This window comes from Perca flavescens, chromosome 21 (genome assembly GCF_004354835.1).
Source record: "Perca flavescens isolate YP-PL-M2 chromosome 21, PFLA_1.0, whole genome shotgun sequence".
In the NCBI taxonomy this organism is placed as follows: domain Eukaryota; kingdom Metazoa; phylum Chordata; class Actinopteri; order Perciformes; family Percidae; genus Perca; species Perca flavescens.
Genome location: NC_041351.1, coordinates 1,803,511 through 1,826,915, shown reverse-complemented (window position 1 = coordinate 1,826,915; position 23,405 = coordinate 1,803,511). Strand labels below are relative to the sequence as shown.

The following is a 23,405-nucleotide window of genomic DNA, read 5'->3' as shown; positions in this document are numbered from 1 at the left end:
AGGTCTCTGTTTTAGCTACAGAGTGAGACCTCTCACTTCTATCCCATCTTTGTTGGGAGGTGCACATGCACAGTAGCTAGGTAAGGATCACATCCAGCTAGCTGTTTGTTTCTACAACTTCAGTTAGTACAAGGCAGGATTATCCGGGAGACTTCTTCTAAACGAGGGCGCACTACCTGCAGAACAGGGACATGTAAGTAGTTCTTTTGTAGATTATGGTGAACTAGTGTGTGTTGTAGCAGTGTTTTGCCATTGAGAACGAGCCAACATGCTAGTGCTAGCATGCTACAGTTAGCCACCTTGTCTTGGTTACTGACGTAGAAAGCTGTGCATATTTTGACCAGCTCACCCGGAGACTGAAGGCAGGACACATTCTGAAACTATATCTCACTCAAAACAGCATGGATGGATTTTTTTTCCAAGTTTGCATGCACGTGGAAGCACCAGAGACACAAAATAACACCCCAAATCCCAGAAAAAGTGTTTTTTTTTCATAATATGGGCACTTTAAATATAGGAGATGAGAGTACATCCAGTTGTTCCTTGTCCCAGTTTGCTCAGCAACGTTAAAGGTGCCGTAGGTAGGATTATGAAGATTTTTTGCCAACATTTTTTAATATCGACAACTTCTCAGTCCCTCCCACGCTCTCCTAAGCCCCTCCCCCCACAAGGGAGAAACCTATCTGCAGCTCTTGCACGGGGAAGGGGGAGGGGAGGATGCTATAAAATGTGTGTGCCTGAGCAGTGATCTGAACAGGTAGCTGTAGATTTTTGCATATCTCACTACAGGCTATAGGTGGTGCCAGAGGAACCATATTTATTTTTTAATGACCTGCTTCATGTAGTTCTACTGGAACATAGGGTCAGTTTCAGCAAATATGACAGAAGGTTAGTTTTATAAGACTTACCTACTGCACCTTTAAACTGTATGTATGGGAGTCAGGAGTTTTTTTTACCCAAAAGTTATTTTGAATAAACACTCTGATTGGTTTTATATTGTAGACACTTGCTTCCCTCGCCAACCTGCATATTCGCTGTGGCATTCCCATTCATTCTCTGCCAGTTTGTGTACGTTTTTAGCTGCTTAGCGTTTCAGCCTTTTGTGTATGTCTGTCTGACCCTTGCCTGCCTTTTTGGACTGCTGCCTCTTTGTCTGATCCCTAATTGGTTTAGGTATTGACCTCAGCTTGTTTCAGGCCACAAGTAAGACTGAACTTTAACTCAACTTGGCTGGTTTCTGAGTTTTGGCGCCAAACGTGATTATACCGAGCTTTTACAGTATTGTTAACAATGCAGTTTGTACATGTTGGTATTCCTTAAAGTTGTGTCGGATTGTCTAACAGCCTCTTTTACCCTCCACACCTTTCTGCGTCAGTGAAGCGACAGTGTTTGCAAGTTTCTGAAACCTACAAACTTATATTCATGCCCACTTCACGGAGATGCAAAGGTAGGCAGGATTTTAACTTCTTCAAAAGCTCTCATCAACTATTTGTGTCGCTTTTCGAGAGACTGTCTGAAAGTGTTCACCCTAAAGGCAGGTGTACCCTTACAGGAACTAGTTTGTGTTACAAACAGCTACACGCAAAAGTTATATTCTTTAATGGAATTCACAGAAGATTCAACACATCTTCTTTCATGATGTCACATAATAATAATAATAATACTGATAATAATAATCATAATGATTCTCAAGGACAGGTGTCCCAAGAACAGAAAGATCAAAGTAAGACTAGGTAATGTATAGGAATAATAGGAATAAACATGTACACATGTGGTGCACACAGCAAAAAAAACTTGAAATGCAGACGAATTACAGGGCTGAAGTTTTTCATGGCTTTTTGTAAGTATGGTTCGTGAGAACAGGCTGCTTTTTCACATCAATAACCTGACAGCAGTAGCAGCGACAGTGGCTCTCTGAGCCCCTGCGAACAGATGACAACGTGCAGCTGCTCGCTGCTGGGACACGAGGGAGCAATTAAACTGATCACTTAATACCTGATAATCTGCATTACCTGCCACAAGTGATTAACATCCCACACAGGCCGGCTGCCAGAGGAAGCACACAGAAATGCCACAGTACAGACACCAGGCCAGTACAAATGCTCTTCCTGACAGATTATTTAATAGGTTGAGTTGATGAAACAAACTAAGTAGATCTGAAGCTTCAGACCTCATGACACTGAAAGCTAGAACTGCAACAATAAGACATTTTCACAAGTGCATATGTTTGTAGAGTCAATAAATCAATCTTTATATTATTGTCAACGGTAGATGGAAGAGTGTCCATTACTTCACATCAAGGGGGGAATGTGCCTATGTTCCCATAGCCCTATGTTCCCACATTTCTAAGATTTTTTCCGAAATTATGCCATATGTTCCCACATTTCCTTTTTCATAAATTTGGATCAGATTTTATCCCCCTAGCCCTAACCCATAACCCTAAACAATGTTGTGGGAGGATAGGGTTTAAATTGAAGGGAAATGTAGAAACACAAGACCTAATTTTGAAATGTCTTAGAAATGTGGGAACATAGGGCTGTGGGAACATAGGGCTGTGCGGCCATTGGGCTGTGGTACCATTGGGCTGTGAGACCATTGGGCTGTGGGACCATTGGGTTGTGGGAACATAGGGCTGTGGGAACATAGGGCTGTGGGAACATAGGGCTGTGGTACCATTGGGCTGTGAGACCATTGGGCTGTGGGAACATAGGGCTGTGGGACCATAGGGCTGTGGGAACATAGGGCTGTGAGACCATAGGGCTGTGGGACCATTGGGCTGTGGGAACATAGGGCTGTGGGACCATAGGGCTGTGGGACCATAGAGCTGTGGGACCATTGGGCTGTGGGAACATAGGGCTGTGGGAACATAGGGCTGTGAGACCATAGGGCTGTGGGACCATTGGGCTGTGGGAACATAGGGCTGTGGGACCATAGGGCTGTGGGACCATTGGGCTGTGGGAACATAGGGCTGTGAGAACATAGGGCTGTGGGACCATTGGGCTGTGGGAACATAGGGCTGTGGGACCATAGGGCTGTGGGACCATAGGGCTGTGGGAACATAGGGCTGTGGGACCGTAGGGCTGTGGGAACATAGGGCTGTGGGACCATTGGGCTGTGGGAACATAGGGCTGTGGGAACATAGGGCTGTGGGACTATAGGGCTGTGGGACCATTGGGCTGTGAGACCATTGGGCTGTGGGACCATTGGGCTGTGGGAACATAGGGCTGTGGGACCGTAGGGCACCCCCATCAGGGGAATGGGTTTGAGAGAGAGACATCATGGCTTTCAAACAAGCAAAGTGGCAGTCAACACAAAATTCAGCCTTGGTGCAGAATTGCAGCCACTAGAGCCAGTCCCACAATGAGCTTTCCTTAGGATGTGCCATTTCTGTGTCTGTAGCTATTGAGGAGGAGAGATAGGGGGGCAAGGTGGAGGGTGGGGGTGTGTCCTTGACCAACTGCCACTTTGCTCGTTTGAAAGCCATGATGTCTCTCTCTCTCACATGGGGGGGCCAAATTCTCTCGGCGGGCATAGCAGAGAAAGGGGAGGTAACGTTGCTCCTTATGACCTCATAAGGAGAAGAGTCCTGATTGGCCCATCTGAGCTTTCATTTTCTCAAAGGCAGAGCAGGATACCCAGGGCTCGGTTTACACCTATCACCATTTCTAGCCACTGGGGGACCATAGGCAGGCTGGGGGAACTCATATTAATGTTAAAAAACCTCATGAAGTGACATTTTCATGCCATGGGATGTTTACATTACATTACATGTAAACTGATATTACTGATAAAAAAGGAAAACATAATGTAAGAATGAAAAGTGGGAACAGTAATTTGACAAACTAATCGAAACTAAGGCCTTAACGCACAAGGCAAGTGACAAATAACCCTAACCCCCTAACCCTAACCCTGTAAAATGCTAAATACTTGCCTGCCAATGTTTTAAAAGCTATTGCAACACTTGTTGATTAAAAGGTTAAATTAGATTCACCCCAGCTCATCTACCACGGCTGGTTCAGGACTTGTATTTTAGGATGATGGCGGGACATTTAGAGGTCCTTCTGGGGTGGCTGTCGCCGGCCGTATCTTAGGAGTCAGCAGACCAACTCACGGTAACTTATTAACTTAGAGCAGCGTCTGGCAATCTCTCTGAGGTAAGCTGCTGTATAGCTTAAGCTACTGTAAGCTGTTTCCTTTAGTTCTCTGTTAGCTTAATTGCTCTGAGTGGATGTGAGTTCCCTGTGTTATGTGAATGTTTATTCTATTAGGGAAAAGTATGTTGCATAAAACAATGCCAATTTGCCATGCCTGCCCCTAGATGGGCCTTTAAAATATGTACAGACAGACTTAAACAATAAATCACCATAAAACAGGACGCAATGGATCATTCATGACTACATGTCTGCTCCCTCTTCAAACCGTTTCGTAAGTAGGGTTGGGTACCGCTAATACGGCACCGGTGCCTAAACAACCGGTATCTACTGGACCGAATTGCAACGCAGATTTCAGTGCCACTTAAATGCCTGCCGCACTGCTCTCTGATGCTCTGAAACAGATGTTAGAGGCAACAGGAGCATCACTGCACGTGACGCTAGTTAACACTACACTTGACAGCACATAAGGTTAGCCTACCGTTAGCTAGCAGATGGATTAAACACGGTTAAAATGCTGACAGCTAAACAGTGTAAAGGGTGTCTGTATTTCACTGTAGAGGATTCCAACAGCGAGACGTTAAGCAGTGTGCAACTGCCGTTGTTGGAAAACCTACACAGACGGTGCGTTCACTTGAAACTACTAAGCTTCGTGGTGCATTCAAAGTTATTGTGAAATACCCTATTCCCTATTACCCTATTTTTTTTTAAGTATTCAAGGTTCAGGCACCATTTGGGCACAGGCACCATTTTAAAAGTATCGTTTTAGCACCGGTATCTGAAAAAAACCAAACGATACCCAACCTTATTCGTAAGATATGTAATATGAATTGTTTGGCAAAAGTTCTCGTTTGAATCTATTTTAGTTAAGAACTCATGAAGGAAGTGCCCTTGGTAACATGACCAGTTGGCATTCTCCATAATTTCTTAAGATATCCTACGAATTGTTGTGCATAAGTTTTCGTACAATATCATACAACTCCCATCATGCCTTGCCCTGGAAGTTTAGACCCACGAAGGGGACACAAGAACACATTTTAAAAGGGTTTTTGAATGACAAACAAACCCAACTTGAAAATGTAGTTTTCCCTGTTTGTGTTAAAAAGCATTTCATGAAAAAGTGCCGCCTCTGAAGATTTTGGTGTCAGAATTATTTGGTGTTTACATATTTAAGGTGCTTTCCATCCCCTGTATGTTCAAGTATCAAATGAATAACCGGAGAGGAAAATAAAGACAGGAGACTCCCTGTGGTAAAGCGCAGCAGCTGTTATCACAGAGATGAGTGATGCAGAAAGATGCATATGCCGACAGACTATCATGATGCTGTAAGGCAAACAAACGCTTTGGCCTCTTCACTTCAAAAGCATCACTAAGTGATCGCATGAGAGAAGGTCAATTGTCCGTCAGCTAATACCATAGATAGATAGATATACATATAGATATTTATCCAGGAGGAAATTAAGGTGTCCAATAGCTGATACACAACATACATACACATAGGCACACAGACAGATGACATCCAAGCACACATACTGTACATACTACAAAAATACAAAGATTTCAATAGTGTGCCCTTACAGTAAAGTTAGGTTGAAGCATGTTTAAAGGAGCGGTGTGGAAAACATGCAGAAAGGTGCAATGGTATCATAGTGCAAGATAGTGTCAGTGCAAATTCTATATCTATTCAAGTACAACAGGCTACACAATATATCAAAAATAGAATAATCATTATTTAACTATACATAGACACTAGTAAAAGACTTGAAGAAAAGTTAAAGTTAAAGTTGAAAACTGTCCATACAGACAAAAAGACAGCGTGGTGTATTGACCAGGTACAAATTGAACATGTATTTTGTCTCGTCTTACATGAAACTATATCAACTGTATAGCAATAAGGATTCTTCCCCGGAAAAACGCCCCCATTTTGTTGCAAAGTCAAGACGGGAAAAAGACAGCTCGGACTGAGATTTATGACTCCCTTCCCCCAAAAAACCAACCCAGTCTCATGGCATTTTGTGAAATGGTCACGTTATTTAATCTATTGATACGTGTTCACGGGGACGTTTTTTTTTCGTGGTGGCCAGCACGAAAATGTAAACTAATGTATTTAAATGGGAAGAATATGTTGTGGTCACAGCACGTCTACGGTAGCGAGTAGTATGAAATGCCGAAAATCCGCCTAAGTAGGTTGGTTGGGGGGGTGGATGGGTCAAACAATTCAGGATTGGCAGTAATACGGTATACCGCGGGGTCTTAAAAATAGCAACAGTGTCAGTTTCAGTACCGTCATTAAAAAAAAATGCAATGCACTTATATAGGAGACAAGGATTAAATATAATATATGTAATTATGTGTGGTTTTCATCACGTGATAGTGTGGAGGAGAAAGTAGTTTTTTTGTAAGTTGTTATGTTATTGTTGTTCCAGTATTAGTGTTTGGTATTCAGTTTCTAAACGGTGCACAAGCCAACAGTTTGGTCATTTTACGCAGTAAAATAGGGAGGATGTTTGACGGTATCAAAATTTGGATACCGCATTGAACATGTATCAATAGATAAAAAATAACGTGACCATCTCACGTACTGCCGTGAGACCGTGTTGAAAAAACACCCACATGAGTAGTTTGTTCAAGCAGCAATTCTGCCCTTTATTTAGGTTTGTAGTGGCGGCGCCCTCTAGTGGCCGTAGTAGTTCTGACGGGCCAGATGTCCTGGTAAGGAGGCAGGTTGGGGGGGGGGGTCAAACAAACACAGGACTTCCACCCAGGAGACCGGGGGTCATGTCCCGTTTGAAAATAAAAGGAAACAAACGGAGTTATGTCACGTTCTGCATCACGTGGTCACCTTTAGGAAGCGAAGTCACGTCTGATTTGAACCCAAACCTCCATCTTTTTATCAATTTAACTCAGTAGTTTTGGTGTCTAAACCCTAACCAAACTGGGACCGTTTCACAACGTTAACCACGTGTTACCTTCTCTGGTTTAGATATCAGGACGTCATTTCTGCCATCGCTACAATCACTCTCTGAGATCAAGTGGATGAAAAGCATAAAGCATTCCCTCTAGAAAAACGTGATTACGCGATCGCAAAATTCAACGCATAATCAGCCAAAGTCAAATTTTTTCAAATATGCCGCACTTTCGCTGCATAAATTGTCAATTTCCACGCAAAATATGCGGGGTTTGCATGATTTCATAATCTCCGCATTTTCGTTGCAAAAAAAGTCCCATTACATATCTTAGCAGAAAGTTGAAAAATGTTGCGTTTACTTCACACAAGAGCAGCCATTTAGCCCTGTTGCCATGGGAACATTATGAAATGACGTAATTACGTGACGTGAACATCATTGAAAAGCAAGGTGTTGGGGGGGGGCAATTTCATTGCATAAAATTTGCATAAATATCCCGCATAATCCATCGCATTTTTTAAGAAAACGTGCCGCATAACCAAGGATTTTTGCCCGCCACAATCACAAAAAAACTCCACATTTTTCTGGAAGGACTGATAAAGTCTCAGAAATGTAACTGCACTGAATCCCTACTGATTGAATGTGTTATTAGAAAAACGTTGGTATGTCTCTTTAAAACTGCTCTTACATGCATGACCCAGAACTGTACACAAGCATGTGGACTTAAAGTCAGAGGCATCTGCTGGTAAACAAGCTGTAAACCTATTTCACCTCTCAAGTCTGTGAGCCACAGCCAAAGATCAAGGCAGAACAATAAAAAGCTTTAAACCACCTTTAAAGGAGACGGGTTTCTGTCTCTCTTTTAAATAAAAAAAGGAGATAAGGAAGGAGGGAAGGGAGGGAGGGAGAGAGGGAAGGAGGGAGGAGCAGAAGGGGAATTAGCTTACCAGTAGAGGAGAGACAGCCCATCGAATCGCTCGGCGTCCTGAGGGAAAAATGGCATCGCACGATGGATCGAGACCAAAAAAAAACAACCGACCAATCGCACACAAACACACACACAAGTGTTACGGCGCCATGAGACGGCAGCGGGTGGTTCAGAGGACGAGATGGGATGAGATGAGACGGCAACGGCAGTTCAAACGAGGTCGGGGTGTGTGACCAGAGTGAAGAGAAGAAGGATGGAAATCCGCCTAGACAGGGAGAGACACACGCTTACCTTTACTCACTAATCCGTGCTGATACCCGTCCGTCACACACACACAAGTACACACACACACACACACAAGCACATGCACAGAGACACACACGCGCAGAGACACACACACACACACACACACACACACAGAGACACACACACACACACAAGCACATGCACATGCACACACACACGCACACCCACACACAAACAGAGAGACACACACACAGAGAGAGACACACAAAGACACAGACACACACAAAGGGACACACACACAAACACACACAGAGACACACATACGCGGAGACACACACATACACACACAGAGACACACATACGCAGAGACACACATATACACACACACACTCGCTCTCACACACACACACACAGAGACACACATATATACACACATACACACATAGACATGCACACACAGAGACACACACACACAAGCACATGCACACACACACACACACACTTTTCTCACACACACACACACACACACACACACACTCACACACACACACAGACACACAGAGACACACTCACACACTCACACACACACACACACACAGAGAGACACACATATATACACACATACACACATAGACATGCACACACAGAGACACACACACATAAGCACATGCACACACACACACACTCTTTCTCACACACACACACACAGAGACACACTCACACAGAGACACACTCACACTCACACACACAGACACAAAGAGACACATTCACACACTCACACACACACACACACACAGACACACTCACACACACACACACACACACACACACACACACACACACACACACACACAGAAGATGAAACTTTAAACATTTTCCTAAGACGTGTTCTTCCTCCAGCTGAGAGATTAGAGCATTATAGTTAAAAACACTGGAAGGAGCTTAACGAGTTGCCTCTTTGGGGTTTCAGAAATGCATTCGGAAGGATAACTCAAACGTTACGCTGACAACACTGCCGTTTCTTTAAGTATCAAGCCAGCAGGTTGGATTCAGCACACATGGATTGAAATTCAAATTTCATTTGACTGAGTACACAATAAGCTATGAATCATCACTGGGAAATGTTTGTGAGATTAAAAAAAGACAGATGGGAATGCAAAAAAAAAAAAAAAAGGGGGAAGAGGAACAGGGAGAAAGTGAGAGCTGTGCCAGCTTTAGTATTCAGAGATTTCTCGGCCCAGTCTTAACCCTTGTGTTGTCTTACTGTTCACCATGAACTTGTTGTCCATCCATGTCAAAAGTGAATTCGAATTATTTGTGCTTTTTACAGCAGAAACAGCAGTTTTTTTTTTAATGCTTTTGACACTTTTTTCAAAATTTTATTTTTAAATTCATGGTCAATAAACTTAATTTATATGACATTATACCTTATTTAAAAAAAGCAGAAATTATTAATTATTTTGACTAATAGTTAAGATGTTGAGTGAATCACTAAATCATCACTAAAGCACAAAACGGTCTCATAAGCCCCTCCCCCCAGAAGGGAGAATGAATGCGTGTGCATGAGCAGTGATTGACACGCAGTAACACACCCCCCCTGGCCCTGATTGGTGCATCTGAACAGTTAGACACTCCCCCTGGCCCTGATTGGTACATCTGAACAGTTAGACACTCCCCCTGGCCCTGATTGGTGCATCTGAACAGAGAGCAGTGGATTTTTGCAGATCGCACTCCAGACTGTAGGTGGAGCCAGAGGAGCTGGATTTATTTTTAAATGACCTGCTTCATGTAGTTCTACTGGAACATAGGGTCAGTTTCAGCAAATATGGCAGAAAAGTAGTTTTATAAGGCTTACCTACTGCACCTTTAAACATGTTTATAAAATGGAATAAAACTCCCAAAATTCAATTAAAGTAATCGTGAATTTTACATGCAAAGATCATCCATGCATCTATGTTATTTCTGGGCATTTTGGTTCAAAGAAACCCATATTTCTGATATAAAAAACTTTGAAAACAGTTCACATTTGACCCGAGGGAAACACAAGGGTTAAGACCAGAGCAACAGCTAACATCAAGACATTAGTACAGGATACATTAACAGACAGAAGTCAATAAGACAGCATAATGACAGCTAGAACAACAAAAAACAGAAGTACTTATAGGACTGCTGAGTACTGGCACATTTCTGGAAAATGACAACATGCTGATGCGTCACATCTACCAGCAACAACAGGAATCCTGTGATTTCTAAACTTCCTCCAACATTTGTACATTTGTACCCAGAAAGGCTACAAATTTCTAAATTTCAAGCACCTTTTGACTTGCAGTGCCTCAGCAAGAGACGACAGTGGCAGGAAATTGACAGGAAATGTGACCTGTCATTGACTAAAAAACATTGGTTTCTTTGGCTCAATGGTGTTTTTTGCCTCCAACGTCACCTTCCAGACAGCTAACCCCTAACCTTAACCCTAAACATAACCATTGTTGCATTGCCTGGAAGGCGACATTGGGGGCAAAAAAACACCAAACACCGTTTATTTGGTACATGTTTCTCTTGAAATCTGGGTCAGATCATTTTAGCTGAATGTTGTGGCTTTGGTTAGCAGATTTAGCTTTAGCCAAAGTAGCTAATTTAATACTGCACATACACTTATTCTTACTACTCTTATAATGTTGCCACACTGCACATAGCTCTACATACTGTACATATTTCTACATGGTTTATTCAGAATATCCGTATTTATTCAGTTTTTCTTGTTATATATTCTGCTAATACACTGCATATATCTATATTATTTTTAATACTAGTATAATATCACTGCTACTACATTGCACGTATGTGTACATGTTGTTTATACAATGTTCATATTACATAGCCATATCTATTCTGCTCTTATAACGCTGTAATATATTTCTTGTCCTGCCTATGCACTACCTGTCTATACTTGTATATGACGTTGCACTTTTCTGCTTTTTGCACTTCTGTTTGGAGGCACACTGCATTTCGTTGTCTTGTACTTGTACTCTGCACAATCACAAAAAAGTTGAATCTAATATAATCTATTCTAAAGTACACTCACTCAAGTACTGAACTATGTTGAGCTACTTGTACTTTGATTAATTACCTGTTCTGCTACTTGTACTCAATGTCTTCTTAATTTATTTATTTGAAGAGATATTTGTCTAGTTCTGTATTTATTTTGATGTGGGATTTTTTTTTTTTGGAATTGACATAGTATTATACCAAATATTTGAGTTAAAAAAGCAGAAATTATGAATTATTTTGACTAATAGTTAAGATCAGAGGAACATATGTATGTTTAGTCAGGATACTGATTTGAAACCATTTCAATTTTCACCCGAAATTCAATGAAAGTGATCAATTGTACAAGTCTCCTTAGATATAATATGTAGCAGCCATTCTAGTAGGACTGTAAAAATGGTCAGTGTAACGCTTATCAGTTAAATTTTCTAATCACAAACGGACATTTGGAAAAACAGAAAAATGGGTTAAAATATGCAATTTGTCAGTTTTTTTCCGCCTTGACAAATTAAAAAATTGGATCTTTAAACTGATTTTTCAGTTTTTATCCTTACTTAATTCTGTCTACATCTTCTTAGCCAACTTCATTCTAACTTGTTAACTCCAGTTTAACACAAATTCTTGGAATTCATGGTCAATTAACCTCATTTATGTGAAAATATACCTAATTTGAGTTTAAAAAAAACCCAGAAATTATTATGACTAATGGTTAAGATCAGAGAAACGTATGTTGATGGATGATCACAGCCTGTTTCGTGTATGTAAATATGTTATTTTTAGGCAATTTGGTTAAAGACACCCATATTCTTTACATAGAAAATTTGAAAAGGAGTCAACTTTGAAAATTGGAAAAACAGTTTTAAAGATCCAATTTTTTTAATTTGTCAAGGTGGAAAAAATATGGATATTGGATTGGATGTTGGAACCCATTTTTCTGTTTTTATTCAGAGGATCAGAAAATTACAAAATTGCGTCTGAGCTCCAATTATTTAATACTGCAATGGTATTCTCTCCCTCGTTCCGCCAAGCTACGCCTTGCGCCCTCCCCCCCACACACACACACACACTCAAAACCATCAGTTGCAAGCACCCCTAACCCCTCTATCAGTTTGTTTGTTTTTTTGGTCCATATGCAGTTAATGACCTGTCACCTGTGTGATGATGTCCAATTTGTCAAGGTGGAAAAAAAATGAAAAATTTGACAAAAAATGGTCAGTGTAATGCAAAAAGATGGGTTCAAATATCCAATTTTTCATTTTTTTCCACCTTGACAAATTAAAAAATTGGATCTTTAAACTGTTTTTCCAATTTTCAAATTTGACCTTTTTTTTCTATGTCAAAAATATGGGTGTCTTTAACCAAATTGCCTAAAAATAACATACTTACATACACGAAACAGGCTGTGATCAACCATCAACATACGTTTCTCTGATCTTAACCATTAGTCTAAATAATTTGAGTTTTTTTTAAAACTCAAATTAGGTATATTTTCACATAAATGAGGTTAATTGACCATGAATTCCAAGAAAATGTGTTAAACTGGAGTTAATAAATTAAAGATTTTTTTAATTTGTCAAGGTGGAAAAAAATCTAAATATTTAATATTTGAACCCATTTTTCAGTTTTTCAAGATGTCCGTTTGTGCTTATAAAAATTGAACTGATGAGCGTTACACGGACCAAAAATCCTACAAAAAGAACTAAATTATCGTTCATAAGAGGATGAAAATTCGTATAGGATTTTTTAACTTTCTGAAATACACTTTGCGTACACGTGTGTACTAGTTCTTGTGTGGTAACTAGCTGACGACAGAGGTGATGACACACAGGAACATCCTCTGAGACACATAAATACACAGACAGCAGTTTGTAAACTGTTTATCACTCGGCTAACTGGTGGTGAGTTCGGCATGTTTCTGTAATCCACTTTTATATGTTTTTAGACATATATAATCTTAATTAACCTATGTTTTTTATTTTTTATGTCTAGACCTACTCTATCTGTAAAGTGTCTTGAGATAACTCTTGCTATGATTTGATACTATGCATGAAATTGAGTTTTAACACATTTTAAACTTATTTTAATAGCATGAGTTTGTAACGGTGGAATGTAACTAAGTACATTTACTACAGTACTTGTACTGCAGTACCAGATGTTGAGGTACTTTGTACTTTACTTGAGTCTTTTCTTTACGTGCCACTTTCTACTTCTACTCCGCTACATTTCAGAGAGAAATATTGTACTTTGTGTGTGTGTGTGTGTGTGTGTGTCTCTGTGTGCGTGTGTGTCTGTGTTTGTGTCTCTGTGTTGTGTGTGTGTCAGTGTGTGTGTGTATGTGTGTGTGTGTGTGTGTGTGTCAGTTTGTGTGTGTGTCTGTGTGTGTGTGTCTGCGTCTGTGTCTGTGTGTGTCTGTCTGTCTGTGTATGTGTTTCTGTGTGTGTTTCTGTGTGTGTGTGTGTCTGTCTGCGTGTGTGTGTCTGTGTGTGTTTCTGTGTCTGTGTGTGTTTCTGTGTGTGTTTCTGTGTGTGTGTGTGTGTGTGTGTGTGTGTCTGTCTGCGTGTGTGTCTGTGTGTGTTTCTGTGTCTGTGTGTCTGTGTGTCTGTGTGTGTGTGTGTGTGTGTGTGTGTGTGTGTGTGTGTGTGTGTGTGTGTGTGTGTGTGTGTGTGTCTGTGTGTGTGTGTGTGTCTGTGTTTGTGTCTCTGTGTGCATGTGTGTGTCTGTGTCTGTGTGTGTGTGTGTGTGTATGTGTGTGTGTGTGTGTGTGTGTGTGCCTGTGTCTGTGTGTGTCTGTGTGTGTGTGTGTTTCTGTGTGTGTGTGTGTGTGTGTGTGTGTGTCTGTCTGTGTGTGTGTGTGTGTGTGTATGTCTGCGTGTGTCTGTGTGTGTTTCTGTGTGTGTGTGTGTCTGTGTCTGTGTCTCTGTGTCTGTGTGTGTGTGTGTGCGTAGAGTTCAACGGTTTAGATCCGAGACGCCGAAATTGTAAATCTACCCAATGACTTAATCTTAATCCTTGTGTTGTCTTCCTGTCGGTCATGCACTTGTTGTGTTGTTGTCTTGCCTGTTTATGAAGCATAAAGTAATAATATATTTAGTTAATGTATTACTTAATTCTGTCTACATCTTCTTAGCCAACTTCATTCTAACTTATTAACTCCAGTTTAACACATATTCTTGGAATTCATGGTCAATTAACCTCATTTATGTGAAATTATACCTAATTTGAGTTTAAAAAAAACTAATGGTTAAGATCAGAGAAACGTATGTTGATGGATGATCACAGCCTGTTTCATGTATGTAAGTATGTTATTTTTAGGCAATTTGGTTAAAGACACCCATATTTTTGACATAGAACATTTGAAAAGGGGTCAAATTTGAAAATTTGAAAAACAGTTTAAAGATCAAATTTCTTTTAATTTATCAAGCCGACAAAAAATTAAAAATTGGATATTGGAACCCATTTTTCTGTTTTTATTCAGAGGATCAGAAATGTTGATTTTGATTTTAAAACTGACAACAGGAAGGTTGAAAAACTGAACTTTAAAATATAAAATAAATCATATAACGTTATAATCAACCACTTTTATCAGGAGTTATCCATTTTAGCATTTTTTTTTTTCATATGAAATATTAGGTGAAAGTGCATTGGTCTCAATGTGTTTAGTTTTTTGGAGAAGTGAAAAAAAACTGGTTCCTGTACCAACACAAATATACTCTTTGTTTTTTTCCCCAACACAGATTTCATGCTACAGAAAAAAGGGAAGAAGGTGAAAAAGGGGAACTGGCAAATTTCCTGAATCCGGAAACTTTCCTCTGTGTGGCCACACGGCTAATTTCGTCCTACTTATTCAACCACAAAACCCACTCCTCTTTTTAATAGAAGCACCTAAATATAAACTTATTTCTACTGTTTTATTGTACATTTTTCTGCACAACAATTCGTCTATTCCCGGTACAAATAAATACACATTAAAACCTGCCAAAATGCCAACGGAGCCAAATGAAAACTTCACCACCACAATGTTAAACTCAACGACCCCGATTCTTGGTTGCCCTCCAGTCGGTATCCAACTGGAAGGTGTGATTTTGCCCCCAGTGCTCACCATCGACGTCATACTGGGGATTCTGGGAAATGTAGTGGCCCTGTGGATCTTCTGCTTTAAACTGAAGTCCTGGAACCCCAACACCCTGTTCCTCTTCAACCTGGTCATTGCCGACTTCATGGTTCTGGTGAGTCTGCCGCTGAGGATCGACGCCTTGCTCAGAGGCCACTGGGTGTTTGGAGACGGTATGTGCCGGATCAACCTCTTCCTGATGTTTTCCAACCGCACGGCCAGCATCGCACTCATGACTGTGGTGGCAATTTACCGCTACTTTAAGGTAACTACCATTTCTAGTAGTTTTAAAGCAGTGTTGGTTGAAGGTGCTGTAGGTAGGATTGCATTAGCTCGGCATATCCATCTGGAAACTTTCCGTTGGAGAACTTTTGGGAAGGGGCGGAAATCCTGGTTAGTTGATTGGATGAACCATCTGTCTATCACCTATGTTGGTGATAGACAGGCCAAATCAACCAATCAGATCCAAGAAGCGTATGAAAATACAACCACAAGCCCGCCCCTGCTGCTGCAGGCAAAGCATAGCTCGTTAGCTCAGCAAGCTAGCAACATGTCGCTAAAGGATATTTGCCGTTTGTGTAACGAGAATTTAGGAATAAAAGACCCCATTTCAGGTTCCCGGACCGCTGTCTGAAAATACTGTTTAGCTGATTGGATAAACCATCGGTCTATCACCACCTAACCCACCTCAAAACCAACGCTGATTGGCCCGGTCGTTTGGCTAACGGCTCCAAATTTTCTCTATCTCAAGATGCCAGACTGATCTGCGAGTGGAAAACTGGAGCTCGCCAGATCAGGACGGTCTCACGAGGCTAGAAGATCCAGGACTTAGCCAAAATATTGGAATCACATATATGGAATTATGTACTTAACAAAAAAGTGTGAAATAACTGAAAACATGTCTTATATTTTAGATTCTTCAAAGTAGCCACCCTTTGCTTTTTTTGATAACTCTGCAAACCCTTGGTGTTCTCTCAATGAGCTTCATGAGGTAGTCACCTGAAATGGTTTTACCTTCACAGGTGGGCTTTGTCAGGGTTAATTAGTGGAATTATTTCCCTTATTAATAAAAAAAGCAAAGGGTGGCTACTTTGAAGAATCTAAAATATAAGACATGTTTTCAGTTATTTCACACTTTTTTGTTAAGTACATAATTCCATATGTGTTCATTCATAGTTTTGATGCCTTCAGTGAGAATCTACAATGTAAATAGTCATGAAAATAAAAAGGAAACGCATTGAATGAGAAGGTGTGTCCAAACTTTTGGCCTGTACTGTACATATCAAAGTGTGGAGTCTGGGTGTCCTCCCCCAGGCATCAGCACACTACGCACTGTGCTCAGCAGGTCAATGAAAGATGAGAAATCATTGCACATTTTTAAGTGGGTATATGGAAATCCTGGAGCTTTCTTAGTGGGTATACTGCGTATACTTGTGTATCACGTAGACTACACAACTGCCTCCCAGTTAGAGAGGAAATGTCCTAAACATATTCTTTGTAAATATTTACAATCATTCCCTGAAAGAACCAAGCAGGCCTGCCTTGTTGCAACATCCAAAGTTTTCTTAAATACTTGACATTTTCAGGGTGTAGCTTGCAAGTTTGTTGTTGTTTTCTGAAACAGTTTTGCAAGGCGAGGGATAAACTTTGGCAAAAAACATCAGAACTAGCCCTTGAGTTAAAGTTCAACATACTAATCGACAATGGAAATAATAGTTAGTTGGAGCCCTAACTGGAAAATGTATCCTGATTGGTCAGTGTGTGGCTGGTGTGCAGACTTTCATAGATAACAGTTACGTACAGGTTTCTTGGACCATGAACCAACATCCCTAGCGTTTTGACACAGTTTTTGCTCCTACATGATGTAAAATGATGCACCATCACTGTCCTTTTCCTCCAGGTGGTCCACCCTCATAGCCTGACAAGCCAGACCCACATCAAGGTGTTGGGTCTGGGAACTCACCATTCATTGGCAGGGCTCAATCTTGAGGGCGGGATGAACAGTTGTCTTTCAAATTCTCTCTGCACGCAATAGGATAATGCTACAACCAACCAGAGAAACGCTAGTTAGATTAAACTTTAAACTCCGAACATCTCTTCCTTTTTTAAGAATGACTTCAGTGCCATTCTTTGTTCTCTTCTTAAAGAAAAGCTGAACTCCAAGTCTTCCAGAAGACCTCTGTTCTCCAGCAGCAGCAGCAGCCATAAGCCCCACCCACCAACTCTATACACATGATGTAATTGGCCTGACTATAGTTTGGTTTTTCCAGCTCGTAAGCCAACGGAGAGTTGCTAGACTAGACTGACCCTGGCTGCAGATTACATTACATTACAGCTAGGGTGGTCTAGATTTCTAGGCTACCACCCTCACCCATTGGCAGGTGAAACTGTCAATCTACCTGTCATGTTGGCGGGTAAATTGACAGAATTACATGAGAATTGAGTAATTCATTAGTTGCTTTTTGCCACTGTTGTGGACTCAGAGGAGCAGTCAGTATGTGACGTCTGTGACAGGGAATCTATTAACAAAAAGAGAGAAAATATATATGCCAGGAGTCGGTTTTTTAATAACTGGACAAATGTTGAATGTGTATTCTGCTCTTTGACACATTGTTGCTCCTAAATGATAAGATATGATGGACTTTATTGATCCCACAATGGAGGAATTCACTTGTCACAGCAGCAGTTCAATGCAGCATAATAACAAAAGTGCACATAAAATATAAATTGGATAGAAAAATACACAAAGAAATAGATAAAATAAGAAGTAGAGCAATAACTAATATGTATTCACAGGTGGGGATAATATATATGCAGATGAATAAATAGATGAATATGAAATGGCATAATGTACAGGTCACAGTAAGTATGTACAGAGTAATACATAATACTTATAAGGTAACTGCTAATACACTGCACATATTCATATTTTATTTATATTACTCTAAACCACCTTTTGTATACCAACTGTATACTACTGTCAACACTGCACTATGTTTCTTGTCCTATCTATGCACCACCTGTCTATACTTTGTATATCACGTTGCACTTTTCTGCTCTTTTAACACTTCTGGTTAGACGCAAACTGCATTTCGTTGTATTTGTACTTGTACTCTGCCAATCTGACTCTGACAATAAAGTCAAAGAATCTAAAAAAATAACTATAAATAGTGCAAAATACATAATCAGTCCTTCCAGAAAAATGCATATTTTTGTGATTGTTGCCGGAAAAAAATCCTTTATTATGCGGCAGGTTTTCTTTAAAAATGCGATGGAATATGCTCTATATGATATTTATGCAATTTTAAGCAATAAAATTGCGGGAACTTGCAAAAATTACGGTTTGATGAAAAAGAGAAAAAAAAGTGATTTCCCCCAACACCCTGCCTTTCGATGATGTTCACGTTGCGTAATTACATCACTTCATAACGTTCCCATGGCAACAGGGGAAAATGGCTGCTCTTTTTCAATTTTCTGCTAAGATATATTATGGGACTTTTTTGCCAACGAAATCATGCAAGCCCTGCATATTTTGCGCGGAAATTGGCAAAAAAATGCGTTCCTGGTTCGTGGTTTTTCCCCCAACACAGATTTAATTCTACAGAAAAAAGGGAAGAAGGTGAAAAAGGGGAAGTGGCAAATTCCTGAATCCGGAAACTTTCCTCTGTGTGGCCACACGGCTAATTTCGTCCTACTTATTCATCCACAAAACCAAAAAATGCTGATTATGCATTGAATAATGCGATCGCATAATCACGTTTATCTGGAGGGATTGGATAATAGATACAGTACAGGCCAAAAGTTTGGACACACCTTCTCATTCAATGCGTTTCCTTTTTATTTTCATGACTATTTACATTGTAGATTCTCACTGAAGGCATCAAAACTATGAATGAACACATATGGAATTATGTACTTAACAAAAAAGTGTGAAATAACTGAAAACATGTCTTATATTTTAGATTCTTCAAAGTAGCCACCCTTTGCTTTTTTTGATAACTCTGCAAACCCTTGGTGTTCTCTCAATGAGCTTCATGAGGTAGTCACCTGAAATGGTTTTACCTTCACAGGTGTGCCTCGTCAGGGTTAATTAGTGGAATTATTTCCCTTATTAATAAAAAAGCAAAGGGTGGCTACTTTGAAGAATCTAAAATATAAGACATGTTTTCAGTTATTTCACACTTTTTTGTTAAGTACATAATTCCATATGTGTTCATTCATAGTTTTGATGCCTTCAATGAGAATCTACAATGTAAATAGTCATGAAAATAAAAAGGAAACGCATTGAATGAGAAGGTGGGTCCAAACTTTTGGCCTGTACTGTAGATGTAAAATGATGCACCATCCCTGTCCTTTTACTTGCAGGTGGTCCACCCTCACCACCGGTTCAACCGCATGACTAAGCGCCAGGCGGTGTTCGTGTCGGTGTTTGTCTGGCTGCTGGTGATCAGTCCTCGGGTTCCCATGCTGGCGTACAACCACATCAAGGGCAGCGGCAGCAGCACCCAATGCTTCTTCTTCACATCTTACAAAGAGGCGTCGCGAGCCATCATCATCCTGGTCGGCATGCACCGCATCCTGACGGTGGTGGAGTTCATCATCCCGATGGCCATGCTGCTGTTCTGCTCCATTCGGATCTCCAGCTTCCTGAAGGGCCGACAGATGGGGAAAGCCGACAAGGTGACTGAGACTGTACGGAGTAAGCAGCCAGATCATGCTCGTGTTCTACGGGGCGATTCTGGAGAGCATCATTAGATATGGAATCACAGCATGGTTTGGCAACTTAACAGTGCAGCTAAAAAGCAGGCTGGTCAGCACACACAAGACAGCTATGACAGACTGATGTCAGTAAGTGGCGTATGTATGACACGGCAATTTGTATGCCATTTTGGCGTGTTATCAAGATGCATATTCGCTTTTTAGCGTGTTTATCAACGCCGTTTGGCCTCCATTGACTTACATTACCATGCGATTGGTTGTCAATTCACACCAAGTTCTCCTGAGAAAATAACGGTAGCGATTAGCATGAAAGGCCAAATATCCACGTATGGAGGCTGGTCGGAGGGGGAGGATTGGTCAAACGATTGGTCGGGACTTTCACCCAGGAGACCAGGGATCGTGTCCCGCTTGTCACGTTTGCTTAAAGGGATACGCCACCGTTTGTTGAAATAGTTCTTATTACCCTGGCTGTAGATAGGTGGGCCAACACATTTTTTGTCTCAGTGCGAGTAATCAGGTTGTTTTTTTGTCTTTTGTTGGCTCACTTTTACTCACAACATGCTAACCGGCAACATAGGATTCCATTCACTACGCTAAGCTAACTAGCGGCGGCGTTGCCAGTGTGGCACCGAACTAAAATGATGCATGCACAAAAAATGCGTTGGCCCACCTATCTACAGCTAGAGGAGACCCCACCTATCTACAGCTAGAGGAGACCCCCCCTATCTACAGCTAGAGGAGACCCCCCCTATCTACAGCTAGCCCCCCCTATCTACAGCTAGGGAGACCCCCCTATCTACAGCTAGAGGAGACCCCACCTATCTACAGCTAGAGGAGACCCCCCTATCTACAGCTAGAGGAGACCCCACCTATCTACAGCTAGAGGAGACCCCACCTATCTACAGCTAGAGGAGACCCCACCTATCTACAGCTAGAGGAGACCCCCCCTATCTACAGCTAGAGGAGACCCCACCTATCTACAGCTAGAGGAGACCCCACCTATCTACAGCTAGAGGAGACCCCACCTATCTACAGCTAGAGGAGACCCCACCTATCTACAGCTAGAGGAGACCCCACCTATCTACAGCTAGGGGAGACCCCACCTATCTACAGCTATGGGAGACCCCACCTATCTACAGCTAGAGGAGACCCCACCTATCTACAGCTAGGGGAGACCCCACCTATCTACAGCTAGAGGAGACCCCACCTATCTACAGCTAGGGAGACCCCACCTATCTACAGCTACCTATTTACAGCTAGGGGAGACCCCACCTATTTACAGCTAGGGGAGACCCCACCTATCTACAGCTAGAGGAGACCCCACCTATCTACAGCTAGAGGAGACCCCCCTATCTACAGCTAGAGGAGACCCCACCTATCTACAGCTAGGGGAGACCCCACCTATCTACAGCTAGGGGAGACCCCACCTATCTACAGCTAGAGGAGACCCCACCTATCTACAGCTAGGGGAGACCCCACCTATCTACAGCTAGGGGAGACCCCACCTATCTACAGCTAGAGGAGACCCCACCTATCTCCAGCTAGAGGAGACCCCACCTATCTACAGCTAGGAGAGACCCCACCTATCTACAGCTAGGGGAGACCCCACCTATCTACAGCTAGAGGAGACCCCACCTATCTACAGCTAGGGGAGACCCCACCTATCTACAGCTAGGGGAGACCCCACCTATCTACAGCTAGAGGAGACCCCACCTATCTACAGCTAGGGGAGACCCCACCTATCTACCGTGATAAGCCCTATTTCAACAAAGTTGAAGCGAAGTCATGATATCACGTTGGCTAAGAGGATAATAGGGAGGAAAGAGTACAAGCCCATACAGAGCCTGTACAAACAAGCCGAAATAATCCCTGCAGACTCTCAACACCCTTGCCTTCCTGAATATGAACTTCTGCCATCAGGAATTATTATTAAAGGTTTATTTAGATAGGGACAGATACAAACAAATAGATAAACTTCAACAGTCATCTGATGTATGTATCATAGTGTTTTTAGCCGAAGCTAATTCTCGACACTTGTCCCTAGTAGGGCTTTTGGTTACAAATAAAAATACTGATTTACATTATTATTAAAAATACAATACAGATGAAATAAAAACAAATTAAAATGGAAGGAAAGAATACTATGAAAGCACAGTGTAAAAAACTAAATAAGAAGAAGATTTTGTGTGCCGAGATGTAAAACAAACAGACTAAAGTTATCGTTTAACCCAAAGTCCATCCAAGCTGCTGAACTCCAGAACTAAATCTTAGCCCAGCAGAGCAGGGGGCAATAAATACAATCGGCACTTTTTGCATTTCGCACTTTAATTATTACAAATGATTCTTAGGATGTCGTGTCGTCTGTGCTGTCTTTTGTGTCCTTCTTTTGTGTCCTAGGACGGTTTGTTGGTCTCATGTTTACAATGATTTAAGAATGTTTTTTGCCGAGATGTAAAGCGATAGTTATCGTTTATCCCAACATCCATCAAGCTGCTGAACTCCAGTACTAAATCCAGCACGTTTTGCATTTCGCACTTTAATTATTACAATTAATTATTAGGATGTCGTGTTGTCTGTGCTGTCATGTGTGTCCTAGTACGCGTAGTTGGTCTCATGTTTACGTTGATTTTATTTAATTTTACGTTGATTTTAGAATGTTTTTTTCTGTTGCATGTTCATGTTGTGAAGCAACAGATTGTAGCACTATGTCCAAGAGAAATTTCCCCCTCGGGGGCAATAAAGTGTATTCCATTCTATTCTATTCTATTCTGTTCTATTCTAAGGTGCGCAAGGCGATGCGAGTGTGCGTTGCCATCGTGGCGGTGTTCATGGTGTGCTTCCTGCCCACCACGGTGACGACTATCGGGGTGTGGTACATCCGTTCGTACCGCCCGTTGGACTGCTCCTCCTTCTACACCTTCACCCAGCTCAACATCGTGTCCCTGGGGCTGAACTTCCTGAACTCGGCCCTGGACCCCATCGTCTACGTCTTCTCCAGCTCCATGTTCAGGAAGGCCCTGTGCAGCTCGCTGCCGCGCGCCCTTCGCTGCGGAAAGGACGCAGGCGACGACGGTGAGAACGCGCAGTCCACGTCGGGAACCCAGTCCACCACCCAGCAGGAGCTGAAGTCCATGAGGACAGACAGAGGGAGTGAAGCCATGTGATGAGCTTTCCCTCCAGTGATGGAGACAACGTCTTCTTAGATGCATGTAACTCAAACCTATGTGATGAAATTAGAGATGCACCGAAATCCAGATTTTTGGGGTTCGGCCGAATCCTGAATCCACTGGTTGAGATTG

General features: G+C 41.6%; 2 protein-coding genes across 2 annotated transcripts in view; one reads left to right on the top strand and one right to left on the bottom strand.

Annotated features, from left to right (window-relative positions):
* Positions 1–8,246, bottom strand: part of stxbp4 (syntaxin binding protein 4) — a 54,605-nt gene extending 46,359 nt beyond the window's left edge. The window contains exon 1 of the mRNA XM_028568502.1: positions 8,005–8,246. Within this exon, the coding sequence (XP_028424303.1) occupies positions 8,005–8,060 (56 nt within the window). The 5' untranslated portion in view covers positions 8,061–8,246. The remainder of the gene's footprint in view (positions 1–8,004) is intronic.
* A 6,769-nt stretch (positions 8,247–15,015) lies between these two features.
* Positions 15,016–23,405, top strand: LOC114548463 (hydroxycarboxylic acid receptor 2). The gene is made up of 3 exons (XM_028568436.1): positions 15,016–15,652; positions 19,753–20,067; positions 22,890–23,405. Exons 1-3 carry the CDS (start codon positions 15,257–15,259, stop codon positions 23,268–23,270), a joined length of 1,092 nt encoding a protein of 363 aa, XP_028424237.1. The 5' UTR covers positions 15,016–15,256; the 3' UTR covers positions 23,271–23,405.

Coding starts and splice junctions, on each gene's coding strand:
- LOC114548463 (XM_028568436.1), top strand. CDS start 15,257: ATGCCAACGGAGCCAAATGAAAACTTCACCACCACAATGTTAAACTCA. Junction 15,653..19,752: donor CAATTTACCGCTACTTTAAG/GTAACTACCATT, acceptor TTTTACTTGCAG/GTGGTCCACCCTCACCACCG. Junction 20,068..22,889: donor AGATGGGGAAAGCCGACAAG/GTGACTGAGACT, acceptor TTCTATTCTAAG/GTGCGCAAGGCGATGCGAGT.